Source organism: Macrosteles quadrilineatus, unplaced genomic scaffold (genome assembly GCF_028750875.1).
Source record: "Macrosteles quadrilineatus isolate MER2022 unplaced genomic scaffold, UCM_ALF_1.0 Scaffold_3__2_contigs__length_128488019, whole genome shotgun sequence".
Lineage (NCBI taxonomy): Eukaryota > Metazoa > Arthropoda > Insecta > Hemiptera > Cicadellidae > Macrosteles > Macrosteles quadrilineatus.
This window is the reverse complement of record NW_026542596.1, coordinates 18,561,841-18,576,513: the sequence shown is the minus strand read 5'-3', so window position 1 is coordinate 18,576,513 and position 14,673 is coordinate 18,561,841. Positions and strand designations below refer to the sequence as shown.

Genomic DNA, 14,673 nt, shown 5'->3' with positions numbered 1-14,673 from the left:
AATGACCGCCATTTTGTTTTATGAATTTGAAAAATCGTGATAATTTTTTGGTAGCTTTGTCTAGTTGTAATACATGTTTGTGCAAAGTTTCCATTTCGTATGTTTGACCATTCATTAGAAAAAAATTAATAACTGAAAAAAACAAAATGGCGGCTGTGTGAGTAACTAAGGACTTCCGGACAGTTTAAATATGATATTTAGTTATGTTTCTTACCCAGGAGCAATGCCCCAAAATATTGGTAGAGAGTTCCGGGACACCCTGTATATGTAGCGATTAGCAGCTTTCTGTACTATAAACAGTACAAGGAAGCCAACTTTGTAGGGTGACTGTAGGAAAAATTTATTGTTACCATCGATGTATAATAACTATTGTTACCACATAGCTATTTCAGAAAAAGGTATTAAAGTATTAAAAAAAGTTAAACCCCCCATACAAACCCCATCGACTGTTTATATAGTCTGATCTGATCATGATGCTCGCATATGTTCATATCAAGGTTTTTCTGTTCAGATGTCTATTTTTAGCTTTTCTGCTTAGTTACCATTGCCAAGCATTAAGCAAGGTAAATATATTTGTTCAGTATGCTAGTTTGTTAATGTTGTTCTTGATCTTTTCAATATCCATACTGTCATTATATATATATAAAAAAAATGTTTGTTGTAAACATTTTGTTTACCGTGTAAATAAATAAATAAATAAATGCTGGTTTGCGAGATTGTTTAACTAAATGTAGTAGGTTTACACGTTTGTGCCAAAATTTAATCATGATCGGTTGATTATTGCTATCGTGCTAACGAACGGACAAATTTAAATGAATTTGAGGGGATGTTGTTTTTGACGTTACTGAGTCCAAAAATCAAAAAGTAAACGGCCCCGTGTCCAGACCATGAGACCTACGGTAATAGCTTATTCCCCATATTATGGGAAATTCGCTAAAAGATGAAAAATTTAAACGCTAAGGACGTCACGCATTTCTTTCCCCCACCACTGTGACGTCAGAAAATAGCGGCGAGTAGAGAAACAGGGAGAATGAGAAAGAACAGAGGAAGAGGAGAGTGGGACGAGAGGGGAAACACGACTGTCGACTAGTGCCACTGACTGCCCACTTCCACTAGTAGTGGTGGTAGTGCCAGTGCCGACTGCCGCCACAGAGCCAGAGTGGGCTGAGCTGAGTCTGAGTGGAGTGCATGCATAGTGTGTTAGAAGATGGCGGACTGTGCGTTAGTTGACGGGTTGCCTGTATGTAAAAATTTAGTTGTAAATGAAAACGACGTTTTATTAGGAAGTGCGAGTGAGGACAGCAATAATACAGAAGATAGTGTTAAGTCTACGTATTTTGTTTGTGAGAGTGACGCCTTGTGTTCAAAATTCCAGTTAAATGGCGTGCAGTTGAGAAGCTGCCCCGGAATGGATGGCCGTGTGATGGGTTCAGACACCGAGGAATTTTCGTCCTCACTGAAATCGATACACGATGAAAATGGTCATAATTGCAGAAAGAAACGTTGTGTAGATCGCTACGACAGTTCAGAAAGCTCAGACAGGTATGTTTTCAGTCATCATTTTGTTAAAATATGCAGCCTAGCTTTACCTTCTTAGTTTATTATTGAGCAGATGAACATCGGCACAAAGACGAGCCCAGGTTTAACTTGTAGTGGATCTTCCCGTTTTGTTTTCTTCATTAATGAGTTTATATTATGATGTTTCGGTTGCACATTAGTTTACGTACTAGGCTACCACGAATACTAGAAAAATACTTGCGTCCTACATTTACTATTTAAGTACACATTTAGAACCTTTTGACTATTATCCAATAGTCAATGATAGAACCTTTTAGACATTCCATCCCCATGTTAAAGTTGTAGCCAGGTTTTTAATCAAATTTGTCTTAGTTGATGTGAGCCACCTACAAATTGCGCTGATCTAAATTACTGATTTCTGCCGACTACACGATGGTTTTTACCAAGTCAAACTGATAGAATGACTTATTATGAGCTAAGTTAAGTAAAATAGCAACTGTTGTATCCAATTGTCAATGATAAAACTAAGTTAAGTTACCAGCTGATTATGAAATGAAACTGTAGTCCAGCCAAAACGAATGTTAAACTTTGAAGTTAAAAGGCTAGTAATTTTGTAGCCTAATTATTGTTTGTAGCCCAAATTTGATGTCCCAATCGTAAGTTTTACTGCTTAATTTTACTTGAAATAAGTTAAACGTAAATTAAGTTAGGCCTATCTCTCTTTGAAGCTGCATAGACACAACCAAAGTGCTCCTTCATAAACTTAATTTAATTCTTGGTTCCAAGCGTCTCAAGACTTGATCAGTTAAACCAATCAACTAGGTAAGGTCACTTGGCTAAATATTTAAGACATGTTTGAACCTTCTTTAAGGTTAGTACCTAAGTTAATAAGTTAGGCGTTGGAAGGCTGCGGGCTGCACTAACTTATAGCAATATAGGTACTTAGCCTATTGATATAGGTAAAGTTACAAGCCTTTTTATGTATCTTTAGGCCTATTATGTTTAAAAAATAGGCCTAATAATGTAGGCTATGTAATGAATCTCATAATTAAGTATCATAACTTAAGAGTCTTCCGTAGTGGAAGCCATGTTGGATTTCTTCCCCATAAGAACAATGTTAGAATTGCATCATTTGTGGACACGTAACAGCGTTATTTGTTAAGATATAACTTAGCTTTGAAATTTATAATTTGTATTTTTAACATAATAGACTCGTGACTGAGGTTTTTGAATTTCGAAAATCCATTTTCATTTCCTTTCAATAATTAGCTTAATTTTAAGCTAATTGATAATCAATTATTCATTATAAAAATTAAAAATTGTGAAATAAAAAACATCAATCTCTAGAGGACATCAATTCCTTAAATTTAACTCCTTATCCATAATTATATGACAATTTGCTGATGAGATATTTGGACCCAAAGTTAACGTTCTTATGGGGCAGAAAGAAAACCAACATGGCTTCCACTACGGAAGACTCTTAAGTTATGACAGTATAAGTTAGCCGTTTGTCAATCATGATCATTAGATGACCACATGTATTAAGCCGAGTACTTAAGTTGTAACTTGGCATCCCATTGTAAATTTCTTAGCTCGTTTTCTTTTTCGTGTCAAAAGTTAGTTCGAATGTAACTTATGGTGACATTGGGCGCAAACGTGTAACTTACCTCTACAGTGGGCCTACACCGTACAGAAACTACAGGTCTAACAATAAAATTGTCTTTAGCTGTTCCATACGGATGAGAAATCTGTTAAATTTAAGTTTTTTAGTTAAGTTATAGCGATTTCAGCTAGTTGTTATTTATTTCTTATTTTTGTAGGGTTGGCCTTTTTTATTTAGGCTACAGTAACCTATTTATTTATTTATGTTGACGGCAGACACCAATTTTACAATTAAATTTTACATTGTGATACATGCGACAAGAAGCTTTATTGACAAGTTAAATATTGTGCAGATAACTTACATCACCATGTTATGATAATAGGCCTAATAATAATAACAGTGATACATGCAAAGATGAATTTTCAATGAAAATGACATGCGGTTATTTATAATAACTATGAAGAGTAGGTAGGCCTACCGGTAATCATATTAATTAAGTAGGTAACATGCTTGGCGATTAATAGACTATAACTATAGGTAACAATATCAATAGGCCCCTATATATATAATGCTTGGTGATAAATAGTCGAAGTTATAACTAGGTAGGCCTAACAATAATAATTGGCAACAATACTGGCAGTGGTGATGGATGCAATATGGAACTGAGTAATAGTAATATTAATAACAGACTAGAAATAGATATCAGTGATTATGAATGATAACTAGATGTAAAGTAGGCAACAGTGACAAAATTCATAAAAGATAACAAAGATAGACTCTGATGCAACAGCAGGAAAAATCAAAACACTCCCCCCGCCCACAATGTGGTTGTGGCCCTTTAAAGGCGCCACCAATAAACAAAACACGACACCGTTCCGTGAACACTGTAGTGAGGTCACTTTAGAGGAGTAGCCTCCGGACGTCTTGCTTGAATGAAGCTGGTGATGGCCCGGAAAAGTTGAGACAAGAAGACACATCTTCGCTGGTTCTCAGGAGTCTAGAGATGCCGTGGTTACGAGCGTAGTTGGTCGGCTGGTATCTCCTTGTGAAGACAGATCCAGATTGAGTGCCCCTGGGAAAGGTGAGGTTGATATCGTTTAATAGCTCAGGACAATCGATGATCACATTTACCAGTTTATACAGGAAGATGATGTGGTCTCTCACTGGAACAGGTTGTATATCAAACTGCAGGGTCAGGGCTGTCACAAGTGCTTGCAGGAAGGGGAATCCAAGTTTAAGACCTAGCAGTCTGAGGAAACGTGTTTGGATTCTGTTTAGGATGTCCATGTGGCCTACTTTAAATATTTCTCTGTGGGTATCCAAACTTAGGCCTATATAGTTTAAGTATAATTATTAAAGTGTGTGCTTTGGTAAACCTACAGTACCACATACTGGAGGGAAACACATGAAGGATGAGAATAAGCATACAGTATTATAAACATATCTTTTTACTATTTAGTTTTTAGTTTTAATGTTCATGAACAAAAAAATAGGATCAGGAATTTATGTAATGCGTAGCGGACAGGAAGCAACTAAGACTGCAGTGATTAACTAGGCCTATATGCCTACTGTACTGGACAGAGTAAGCTTACAAGAGGAAAAGATTCTCACTCTCACAACACTCGAAGAGCTACTACCCTCTCCCAGCTCACTATACAACTCAATACAGCAGGAAGCCTACCTACATGGGATGAAAGGTCGTCAATAGCCTAAGCCTGCCCAACCACTTGAAGATCTTAAGAAATCAAGACTTGAAGAGGAAACTCAAAGATTGGCAGTGGATCAACCTTTCAAAATTGTTAAGCTAGATGAAAATTCAAATGAAAATCTATGTACCCTATATTGTATTTCTTAAAGAAATCTCAATAAAGAAAATTGATTGATTGAATGAAAAGAAATTTAGGAAACATAAAAACACACTCCCATCAATAACGTTTAAACCTAACTGACTGGAGAGGAACATATTTTGAAACTATTTTACACCTTAACTAAATGATGAATTAATTTGAGAGTACCAGAGCCTTAGTATATTTATCTTATAAATACCGGTGGTACCGGTATTTATTAGATACATCTATTAAGTTAAGGGTCCCAATGAAGTTGAAAAGGTGAAGGCAATTTCAAAAGGCCTAAGTTTTTACAGTGTGGTGTCTTCCTGGTTTATGTAGAGGGAGCTTTTATTTTGATGGATGTGATTATCTGATCTATTTTTTCAAACGATCAAAATTAAGTTTAATTGGCGTAGTCCGGAAATTAGATTGCTATATGCAAATATTAAATAAGTTTACCCATATAATATTTGTATTTATATTGAGTTAAATACCTATTTTCCGGTACCTAAAGTTAAGAGGTAGGCCCAACATATTTAAGTTAGCCCGCATCAACAAGTACGTACTAGAACCAGCTTCAGATTTTATAATGTATCATATAGGTAATTAGCTTAAGATAATTAAGTGATGTTTGACGACTATTCATTATTTGTCATGCAAATCACTTTGAAACTTCGGAGTTTACAATAGATGAGTGAGTAGACCTAGCTGTGTAGCCGTGAGCGTACAGCGGAATAGGAAGGGGACGACCGCGCTATGTTGCCAAGCTCCCGAGGCCGTAGGGCAAGGTAAACACTAAACACGCCTTTGGATGTCTGCCCGTCGCATAACGAATAAGCATTCAATATTTAGTAGTACTGTTTGTGTTGTTGTGCACTTTGACCTGTGAACAATTTTCTTCCAAGTTTCGATTATGAAATAGTGTATAAAGTATGATGCGTATTTAATCAATAACCTACTAGAGGTCGTCGTCCAGTGGTCGAAAACTCGACCAAAAATATCTAATGTAGGTACAGACTTCTTTATTGTGATTGTAATTTCTTACATTTGTTTTGATTTTCTGTTTAAGCTATTTACCTAGTTTTTTATTTGTCTCTAGCATGGCAACCCAAAAAAGCCCATCATGTTAATTTTTAAAAATTGTAAATCGATTTTTTTTGCTTATATTTGAGCTTATATTAATTTTTAAAGGGATTCTGCACTTCTACAGGAAAATATCTTTCCAACGGTATGCGTAGATTTTCCCTGCGATGCACACGAGCTGAGAAAAAAGGTTTTTAAGAAACATGCTTGCCTATTGATATGTAGATTGTGTTCTATCTTTATATCTAAGAGCTGTTTTACAGGTTATCTTAGGACGCAACAAACTCATCATAAAACCTCTGACTGATTTATATTTAGTAGTCCTATAACCATGTTGTATCCTATTCACATTCATGTCATGTAGATTCCTTTATCTAGTTTTGGAATAGAGATGAACCAAGGACCCAAGAGCAGAATTCAGCCACTGAGTGCGCTAGTGCACTGATGATAATGGCTGGTTTTTGTCGAATATACGTTGTAACCAATCCTGACCGAGAGGACGCATTGTAAATTACTCGCATATAGCCTTTTTTTATCTAACAACTATAATATGGTAACGAAAACTAAGTGAGAAAATACGTTTTGTACAGTAGCTTGGTACCGTACAGTAAACACATGTAACACGGTTGGATTTTATAACAAATCGATACGGTACTAATTTAACAATTTGCGAAACGTGGCGATGAATTTAATCTGACGTGGTTAACGCCGTGAAATTTATAGATTCTAACCTACGTCTACAAACCTACTCGCTGAATCCAAAGACAACTTTTTTAGTGATCACTATTCTATGTGATAAAAAGTGACATTACAAATCGAACATATACCCCTGAGATTCTCCCCTGATTTCTCGTTTCGAGCCTGCCAAGTGCCCACGTTCGACGTCAGTGTTGCGCAACTAGAGAATAGTACTGTTCGAGACTAGACGTTGCAACATTGGTCTAGTTTATCTTCCAGCTCTCGATTTGTCGGAATGCTTAGATAACGCGATCGCGCTCGGTGATATGCTGTAATTGTCTGCGATACTGTGCTGGCACTTCAACGAAGGAGTTGGCGTGATATGACTGCTGACCACGGTAGATTATGTGCTGACGAAGGATGTTTTCTATCATTGTGATCGTGTGCTGCAAAAGCAAATACAGTTTCAGCTTATAAATGGATTCCTTTTAACGCAAGTCCTTGTGTATACGCGCGGGGTTTTCGTGGAATGGTATTTATCTTCCGACTTTGATCAAAGGAAGTTCTCCAGAAGGCCCACGGCCATTTTCCTCCTTAACTGATATTCCTATAATATTTTGGTTTTCTACATAGGTTGATAGTTAAAGAGCTAGGGTGAGTTCCGTACCTCTACACGGCGTTACATTGTTAGATATCTATTGATAGCTAAAAGAAGTATCCAAACGTTTCCAAATGTCTCAAAGCCCTCTTGGGGATTACTCCCAATCTCGTGTCGAAAGCCTGGGAAACACAGGAGGTTCCGTTATTCTATTTTCAACCGTCCGCGTTTCATATGGTGCAACTACACGGTCAACCTCGGCGCTGTAGTTGTAGTTGAGTGTGAATGCATAGACGGCGAAGGTTGAGTGCAGCTGCAATGCTGCAGTTGATGCAACGACATCGGCCTTGCAGTGGCTACGTCACCGCCTTTCTCCTAGCCTCCTAGCTGTGACCTAAATGGAGGTGTTCCGCACACTGCAACTAGCGTCAAGGATAGTGTGATAAAGCCTTATGGTAACAATGCACCTGGGGAGTAGTTGTTGCTATCATTGCAAGTCTTGGAAGAGCCGCGACCTCTGACGAGTTGAAGCACCTTCATTTAGCTTCGTGAATATGATTTTAATTTAAAGAAAATCTAATAGGCCTACAAGATAATTGTACCATTGATTATCTATTAACGCAAGTAGTACAGATATTCAATTAATTTACTGAAGGGGTTTTTACGGTTAGTGTTATCTCTAGCTGTCTAGAGGGCATAATGAGCGACATATACTATCCAGATTTACCCTAATACTACCTATTCTACATATTGAAACGTAAAGGAAAGTCCAAAAATTCAACCACTGAGGATTTTCAACATTCTTCTAAGGAAAGATTAGTGAGGAAGAAAATTTTGATTTTAATTTTGGGTTTTAATTATTTTTAGAAAAGTCGATATGCTTTTATGACCTCGATAACCAATGCCAACACTTTTAAGGTCTCGTTGATTGACACGTGACGAGCAATGCATATCAAAGTTAGTAGCCCAAATTCATTTGCATTCCACCTTTTCCTACAAAAACCGTTATACAAAACAACTTCACTCGATGTAGTAAATCTTGGCAGTTTGCCATCATAGTGGACACTAATGGGTTTCATGCCTGTGATTTCAACTAATATAGTCTTCCCCTTCCGGTTATCACGGGTTGAAAAGTATTATCTTCAATATACATAGGCTTTCAGTACCATTGTTTTACGATTCTTATGAATCCTCGGGATAAATAATGTTAATGCCCACTGGACATTTAAAATGGTCTAAAACACTGGCGTACTAATAACTATAAAACTACCCTATCAGCCATTTAACATTCTATCTTCACTCGTGTGATCTTCAATTACGCACTGTTGGTGTGTTTGCGACTAAAGTAACAACGCGACAGTCATCCAACTCATCCCATAGCACACTCTTCTATTAATTCCACTCATTTCTATTGGCTTATATCTTCTATTCATATTTTGGTTCAAATAGGATTGGTAGTGATCTCGTATATAGTTTATATGGTATCAGCTGAAGTTTTCATACTAAATGTTAAAGTTTGTGTGTTTGTTTCTTTGAAGTTCAATCACGCATTAAATATACTGATCGGATTGGGTTGAAATTTTGTTATGATACATTCCCGATTAATAGACATATTATCGTCTCAAAATTCCTTTCGGGCTTTGCCCCGTGTGGCTCGAGAGTTTCCCATCTTAATCTTGTGAGTATTCATATTTAAAAGGAATTAAAGAATGGTGTCAGCTGTTTCAACTACACAAGTTGGTTCTATGATATTCAATAGCATTAAAATTATAAGGTTTACCAACAGGGTGCATCACTTAAATTTTTTGCATTTATGACAACAAAATTTGAACCAAGCAGCAACAAAAAGCTGTAATACACAGTGAGAACTTTCCTTTTAGCGAATTTCCCTATAGGGAAGTAGCTATTACCGTAGGAGGCACGGTAAGACCTAGACCCGGGACCGATTTACTTTTTCATTTTGATGTCCCCAGAGGCCAAAAACACCATTCGTTCAAATTTTTATATATGTATATATATATAGACTTATATATATATATATATATATATATATATATATACGTCCGTGAACGCGATAACTTGAGTAATTTTTGTCCGATTTTGATGAAATTTGGTTTAAAGGTGTAAAGCGGGATAAACTTGAATGAGTTCGCGAACCAGCACGATCGGACCATGGGAACGGGGCTTTACGGGGGGTTTTATGGGGTAAAAATTGGTTTTTCTCACTTTTGACCCTCAAAACACAAAATTTCCCGATTTCTCTTTAGACCTTTTTAAAGAGCTTAAAAAAACAAATAATTTAGTATATAAAAGTATTTTTGTTCGATTATTAGCAACAGAGAAAATTGAAAAAATTCTAAATTTAAAATTCCCATGTTATTGTTATGGAGAATATTGTCAAATGTTGTAGTTTGCTTGTTTATGGATATATTTCGATCAAACTTGGCAAATTTATTTATTTTGTACTAAGCTATCAATATTTTACTCAAAAACAAACTTTATTAGTTTCCTTGTAGCAGCAAACCTAGGTACTCAAACCTAATGTTATTAAAATATATTTAACTGAAAATCAATTCGGACAAATGGAAATTCGCTTAGTCGGCAGGTTTGCTGCGGCGGGGGTATTTTCTATTAAGGTGCAGTGGTAGAAAATTATGGCTATGGTAGATGGGCTATAATATAGTATACCGTAAAGAACCAAAATTCCTGTGTCCTCTCCCATTGCAAACGCAAAGCATAAGTATAACTGCAATAAGCATTTTATACTAGCCTAATACGCCAACCCCGTACGAAGGACGGATACTCTAGTGCTTTAGAAGAGTTTGAATACATACCTTGCAACCATAAATGCATTTAAGTTCAATAATAAATGACTTTACCGAAGTGACGATCTACCAAGTGTTTTAGAGACCACAGCAAATCTGAACTACAATACCAATAACTACTGTATTATCTTGGACAACTCCGGGTTTCCTAGTTTCGTCACTTGTCGCTAGGCGTCAACGTCAACTGTCTCGTCCTTGATTACGCAATTCCGCTTGAATAGCTTATCCTTGAGCACAATGATGCTGTTTCCTGTACACATACTCGGCGTCGGGGCTCGCGGGGTGTGGAGCGGAGGCAGATGCAGAGGATCCTACAGTCCGACAGCGCTCGGTGTTCCCACGCTGCAGTCCTGCAACAATAGCTTTTGATCTCGTGACGATCTAAAGCGGAGAAAATAAACTATTTGCTGAAGTTGTCGACATCCTTGGATAATTTAACTAACAGATAGTTGGGTAAACTTTTGCTTGACCTTTCATATTACCCAAAATGAAAGCACAGGTAAGATTGTCCCTCACATTAATAAAGCAAAGATAATATAGACGTGAAAACACGTTCTGTGTCATAAGATCTTACAATAGGATGAGAAATATTGAAATAATCGCAGTTGGCTAGGCATTGTAACCATTGTCACAATAGATAAGCTATATAGATGAGATAGATGAGAATAATCCTCCGAATCTCCTCATTTATCATTATCGTAGATTGACGTTTAAAGGTAAGGTAACCCTACCTATAGTCATTGTATCGATCCCGGAGGCACAATGCAATGAATTAAGGGTTCACGTCCAGTTTTTACCCCCACGGTACGGTCCTAACAATGTCGCTGGCACCGGTTTCTCGCTACACAGTTTTTGTCAGTGTTAATTAACACAAATATCGTAGTCGTGTGGCCGGTAGCCCCCATGGGTCGCGGCGCAGCTGTGGCGATGCGCGGTGCTCGGCCGCGGTGTACGCAGTCGCAGTCGCTGCGCTGGTCGGATGAGGGTCTGCGCAGGCGCGCCAGCTGCCTCTATAGCACCTGGACATACCACACCTGCCACCCCAACCTAGCATTACACTGTACCCTGACTACGACTCTAATTATGCATCCGATGTGGTTACCCCGTTACTTCTTTTCTTGGCTCTTTTGTGTGTGTCTTTCGGCCAGGAAGTAGCAAACGTAATTTTGGAGGCTGGGTGGCCGTATGCGTTTACAGATGTTTGTCATTACGTGTTTAAGTATAAAAGGAGAAAGTTTCTTTTTCAATTAAACTACTTGACTTCTGAAATGCAAGTTGTGTGGTCATACCTGTTTACAGTTTTCCCCTGGAACCATGTCATCTGATTCTTCCCTATGCGTCCAAAGTAATCAACCCGTTACAGCTCGTGACATTTAAGGCCACTACTTCAGTTCACGAACACGAACACAATATGAGTGAATGTAGAATCGAATGAAACACATTGTGTAGACCGAGTTATTTCTTTGGTCAAAAGACCAATTATTTCATTCGGCATGCCCATTTAGCCGAATTATCATCAAAGGCAACTGAACACCATCAAAAAACTAGTTTTTGTCTTACGATTGAACCGCTGACAATACTGAATACCCCTGGCGCAGCAAACCTGCAGACTACGCGAATTTCCATTTGCTATAAGATATATAGATTGGATTTATACTTCAAAAATCTCCTTAAAAATATTAGACTACATTTATTCCCTATTTAAATGGCATTAATAGATTTAATAGTTTAACGAGTTAGGTTTGCTTCAACAGGGAGGGTTAAAAAGTGTGTTTTTTTTTAATTGTAATATTGAGGCCTATGTAGTTTAGTATGAAATAATTGCATTTTTCAAACTTGATCAAAATATGTTCATGAACCATCGAACTGCACTGTAGCTTATTCCCTATACAGTATGGGAAATTCGCTAATACTAGGCGATGAACTATGTAGGCCTACTCCGCTGCCCAAGTTGTTTGGCCCACCTCTTGTATTCATTCTTTTCACCTACTCTCTTATTCATCTCCAGTAGGCTACACGTATTTTAACATTGACTATCGACCATCGATGTGTTGAGTTGCTCGCTATCTCGCTATAACTGGATATCCAGGTGTAGTCTCCACCACTGTGTGTGACCTAGATACAGGGTGTTTGGTAATCTCCAGCTAAAACACGCGCAGAACCTCTCAACACTCAACATCGCCTGTAAACATTGTGAACACTTAGTGGCTAGTTGCTGCAATAGATATACTAGCCTACTCATCCATAAAATCTTTTAAAGTCTTCGTGTGTACGTAGCCACTGCAATAGATATACTAGCCTACTCATCCATAAAATCTTAAGTCTTCGTGTGTACGTAGCCACTGCAATAGATATACTAGCCTACTCATCCATAAAATCTTAAGTCTTCGTGTGTACGTAGCCACTGCAATAGATATACTAGCCTACTCATCCATAAAATCTTAAGTCTTCGTGTGTACGTTTGAGTACACGATAAAGATCAGGTGTTTAAGAAAGTAAATAGTATATACACAGAAAAACTATTGTTGTGACAGCTCGTTATATTACAACATAAAATACCCCCGCCGCAGCAAACCTGCAGACTAAGCGAATTTCCATTTGATTTACACTGAAATGTCTACTTAAAAATATAACATTTATTCCCGATTTAAATAGAATTAGGTTAACAAGTACTTATGTTTGCTGCATCAGGGAGGTAAAACTGTTTTTTTTATGTTAATAGTTAGTAAGAAATAAAAACATTTTTCAAATTTGATCAAAATATGTTCATAAACAAGCAAACTACAACAGTTTACTTATTCTCCATAAGAATAACATGGGAATTTTAAATTTACAATTTTTTGGAATTTTCTCCGTAACCATTAGGCGCATAATAACGCTTCAATATACTAAATTATTTGTTTTTTTAAGCTCTACAAAATGGTTTGGAAAGAAATTGCTAAATTTTATGTTTTTTGGGTCAAAAATGCGAAAAACCTATTTTTACCCCATAAAACCCCCCGTAAACCCCCGTTCCCATGGTCCGATCATGCTGGATCGCGAACTCGTTCGAATAAACGTAGGTTTACACGTTTGTACCGAATTTCATCAAAATCGGTTCATTTTTGCTCGAGTTATAGTGCTAACGGACACACACATATATATATATATAAATATATAAATATATATATATATATGAATTTGAACGGATGGTGTTTTTGGTCTCTAGGGACCTCGAAACAAAAAAAAAAATCGGTCCCGCGTCTAGGTCTTACCATGAGTACTACGGTAATAGCTTATTCCCTATATGGGAAATTCGCTAAAAGTACCTAGATACTCTGAGTATGTATGAAATTCAAGGCACCGATTTCTTAGTAAACAATGCTTTCCGGATTGATTAGGTTTGAATTTTTCTTCTACTACGCGTATATTTTTATTAACATTTCATTTTTTTTTAATTTCTGTCTCAGAATATATTTTAATTTGTCTAAAAAAATCTATATAGGCTATTTCATCTCTTCAAAAACAGTTGCACTACAGCAAAGTAGGAATACATTTTGATGTGTGGCGAGATCGAATTGATCAATGTGCATATCAAACAACTGAAAATTCCCAGCTAACGTTTTAAGGTCAAAACTACAACTTGTGATTGATTTAAGTAATTTCAAAGCAGACCTTGACATTCTCTGATAATGGTGTTGCATCTTATACTGAGATATGATAAATACTCTTGACCTTTGCCTTTGATTAACTGTGCTCTACATCTACAGCAAACTTAACTATGTGCAATAATTGAATGCAACTGTAGTTTCATAGGCCTCTCTCCATACAGTATTGCACTTGCATTCTATACGGGGTTTAACGGGGTAAAATTAGGGTTTTCTCATGTTTGACCCTGAAAACACAAAATTTCCCAAATTCTTTCTAGACCTTTTTAAAGAGCTTAAAAAACAAATTAGTTAGCATAGTGTTTTCGTACGTTTATTGATAATTGAGGCATATTTTATACTAATCTACATAGCCTAGTTTCCTTATAGCAGCAAACCTAGGTGCTTAATATCTCTAATGTTATTTAAGTAAGTTAGATTTAATTGAAAATCAATTCAGACAAATGAAAATTCGCTTAGTCGGCTGGTTTGCTGCGGCGGAGGTAATAGTGAAATGTTGTTTGCAATCTGGGTGACTTCAGCCTATGACGGGAGTTTCCATACATATGTTTTATCCTTCCATCATGGTCTCAAAGGCTATGTAGTAGATTCATTTTTGTATTGCAATGAGTGTGGCATGTTCATGCATGTTTATTCAACATGGTGTAATGCTGCTATAACGTAGGGGATTAATTATGCCATTTACAAAGGCGTTCGTCCTACGTTGCATCGTATAATATGTGCAGCGTTCAGGTTGTATCGCGAATACTAGAAAAATACCGGTATGGATCATAAACATAAACAAAATACGTTTTTGGCCCGAAAATAAACATTATTTAGGACTAACATTGCTTAAATGGAACTGCTAAAACATAATATGTTAAATGCTATTAGAATAGGATTCGGGCCGACG

At 36.9% G+C, this 14,673-nt stretch overlaps 1 protein-coding gene across 1 annotated transcript in view; it reads left to right on the top strand.

The window, feature by feature from the left end:
* The first annotated feature begins 1,108 nt into the window (after window positions 1–1,108).
* The window catches only part of LOC128988466 (zinc finger protein jing-like), a 93,815-nt gene continuing 80,250 nt past the window's right edge, over window positions 1,109–14,673 (top strand). Inside the window, exon 1 of the mRNA XM_054409770.1 lies at window positions 1,109–1,542. Within this exon, the coding sequence (XP_054265745.1) occupies window positions 1,208–1,542 (335 nt within the window). The 5' untranslated portion in view covers window positions 1,109–1,207. The remainder of the gene's footprint in view (window positions 1,543–14,673) is intronic.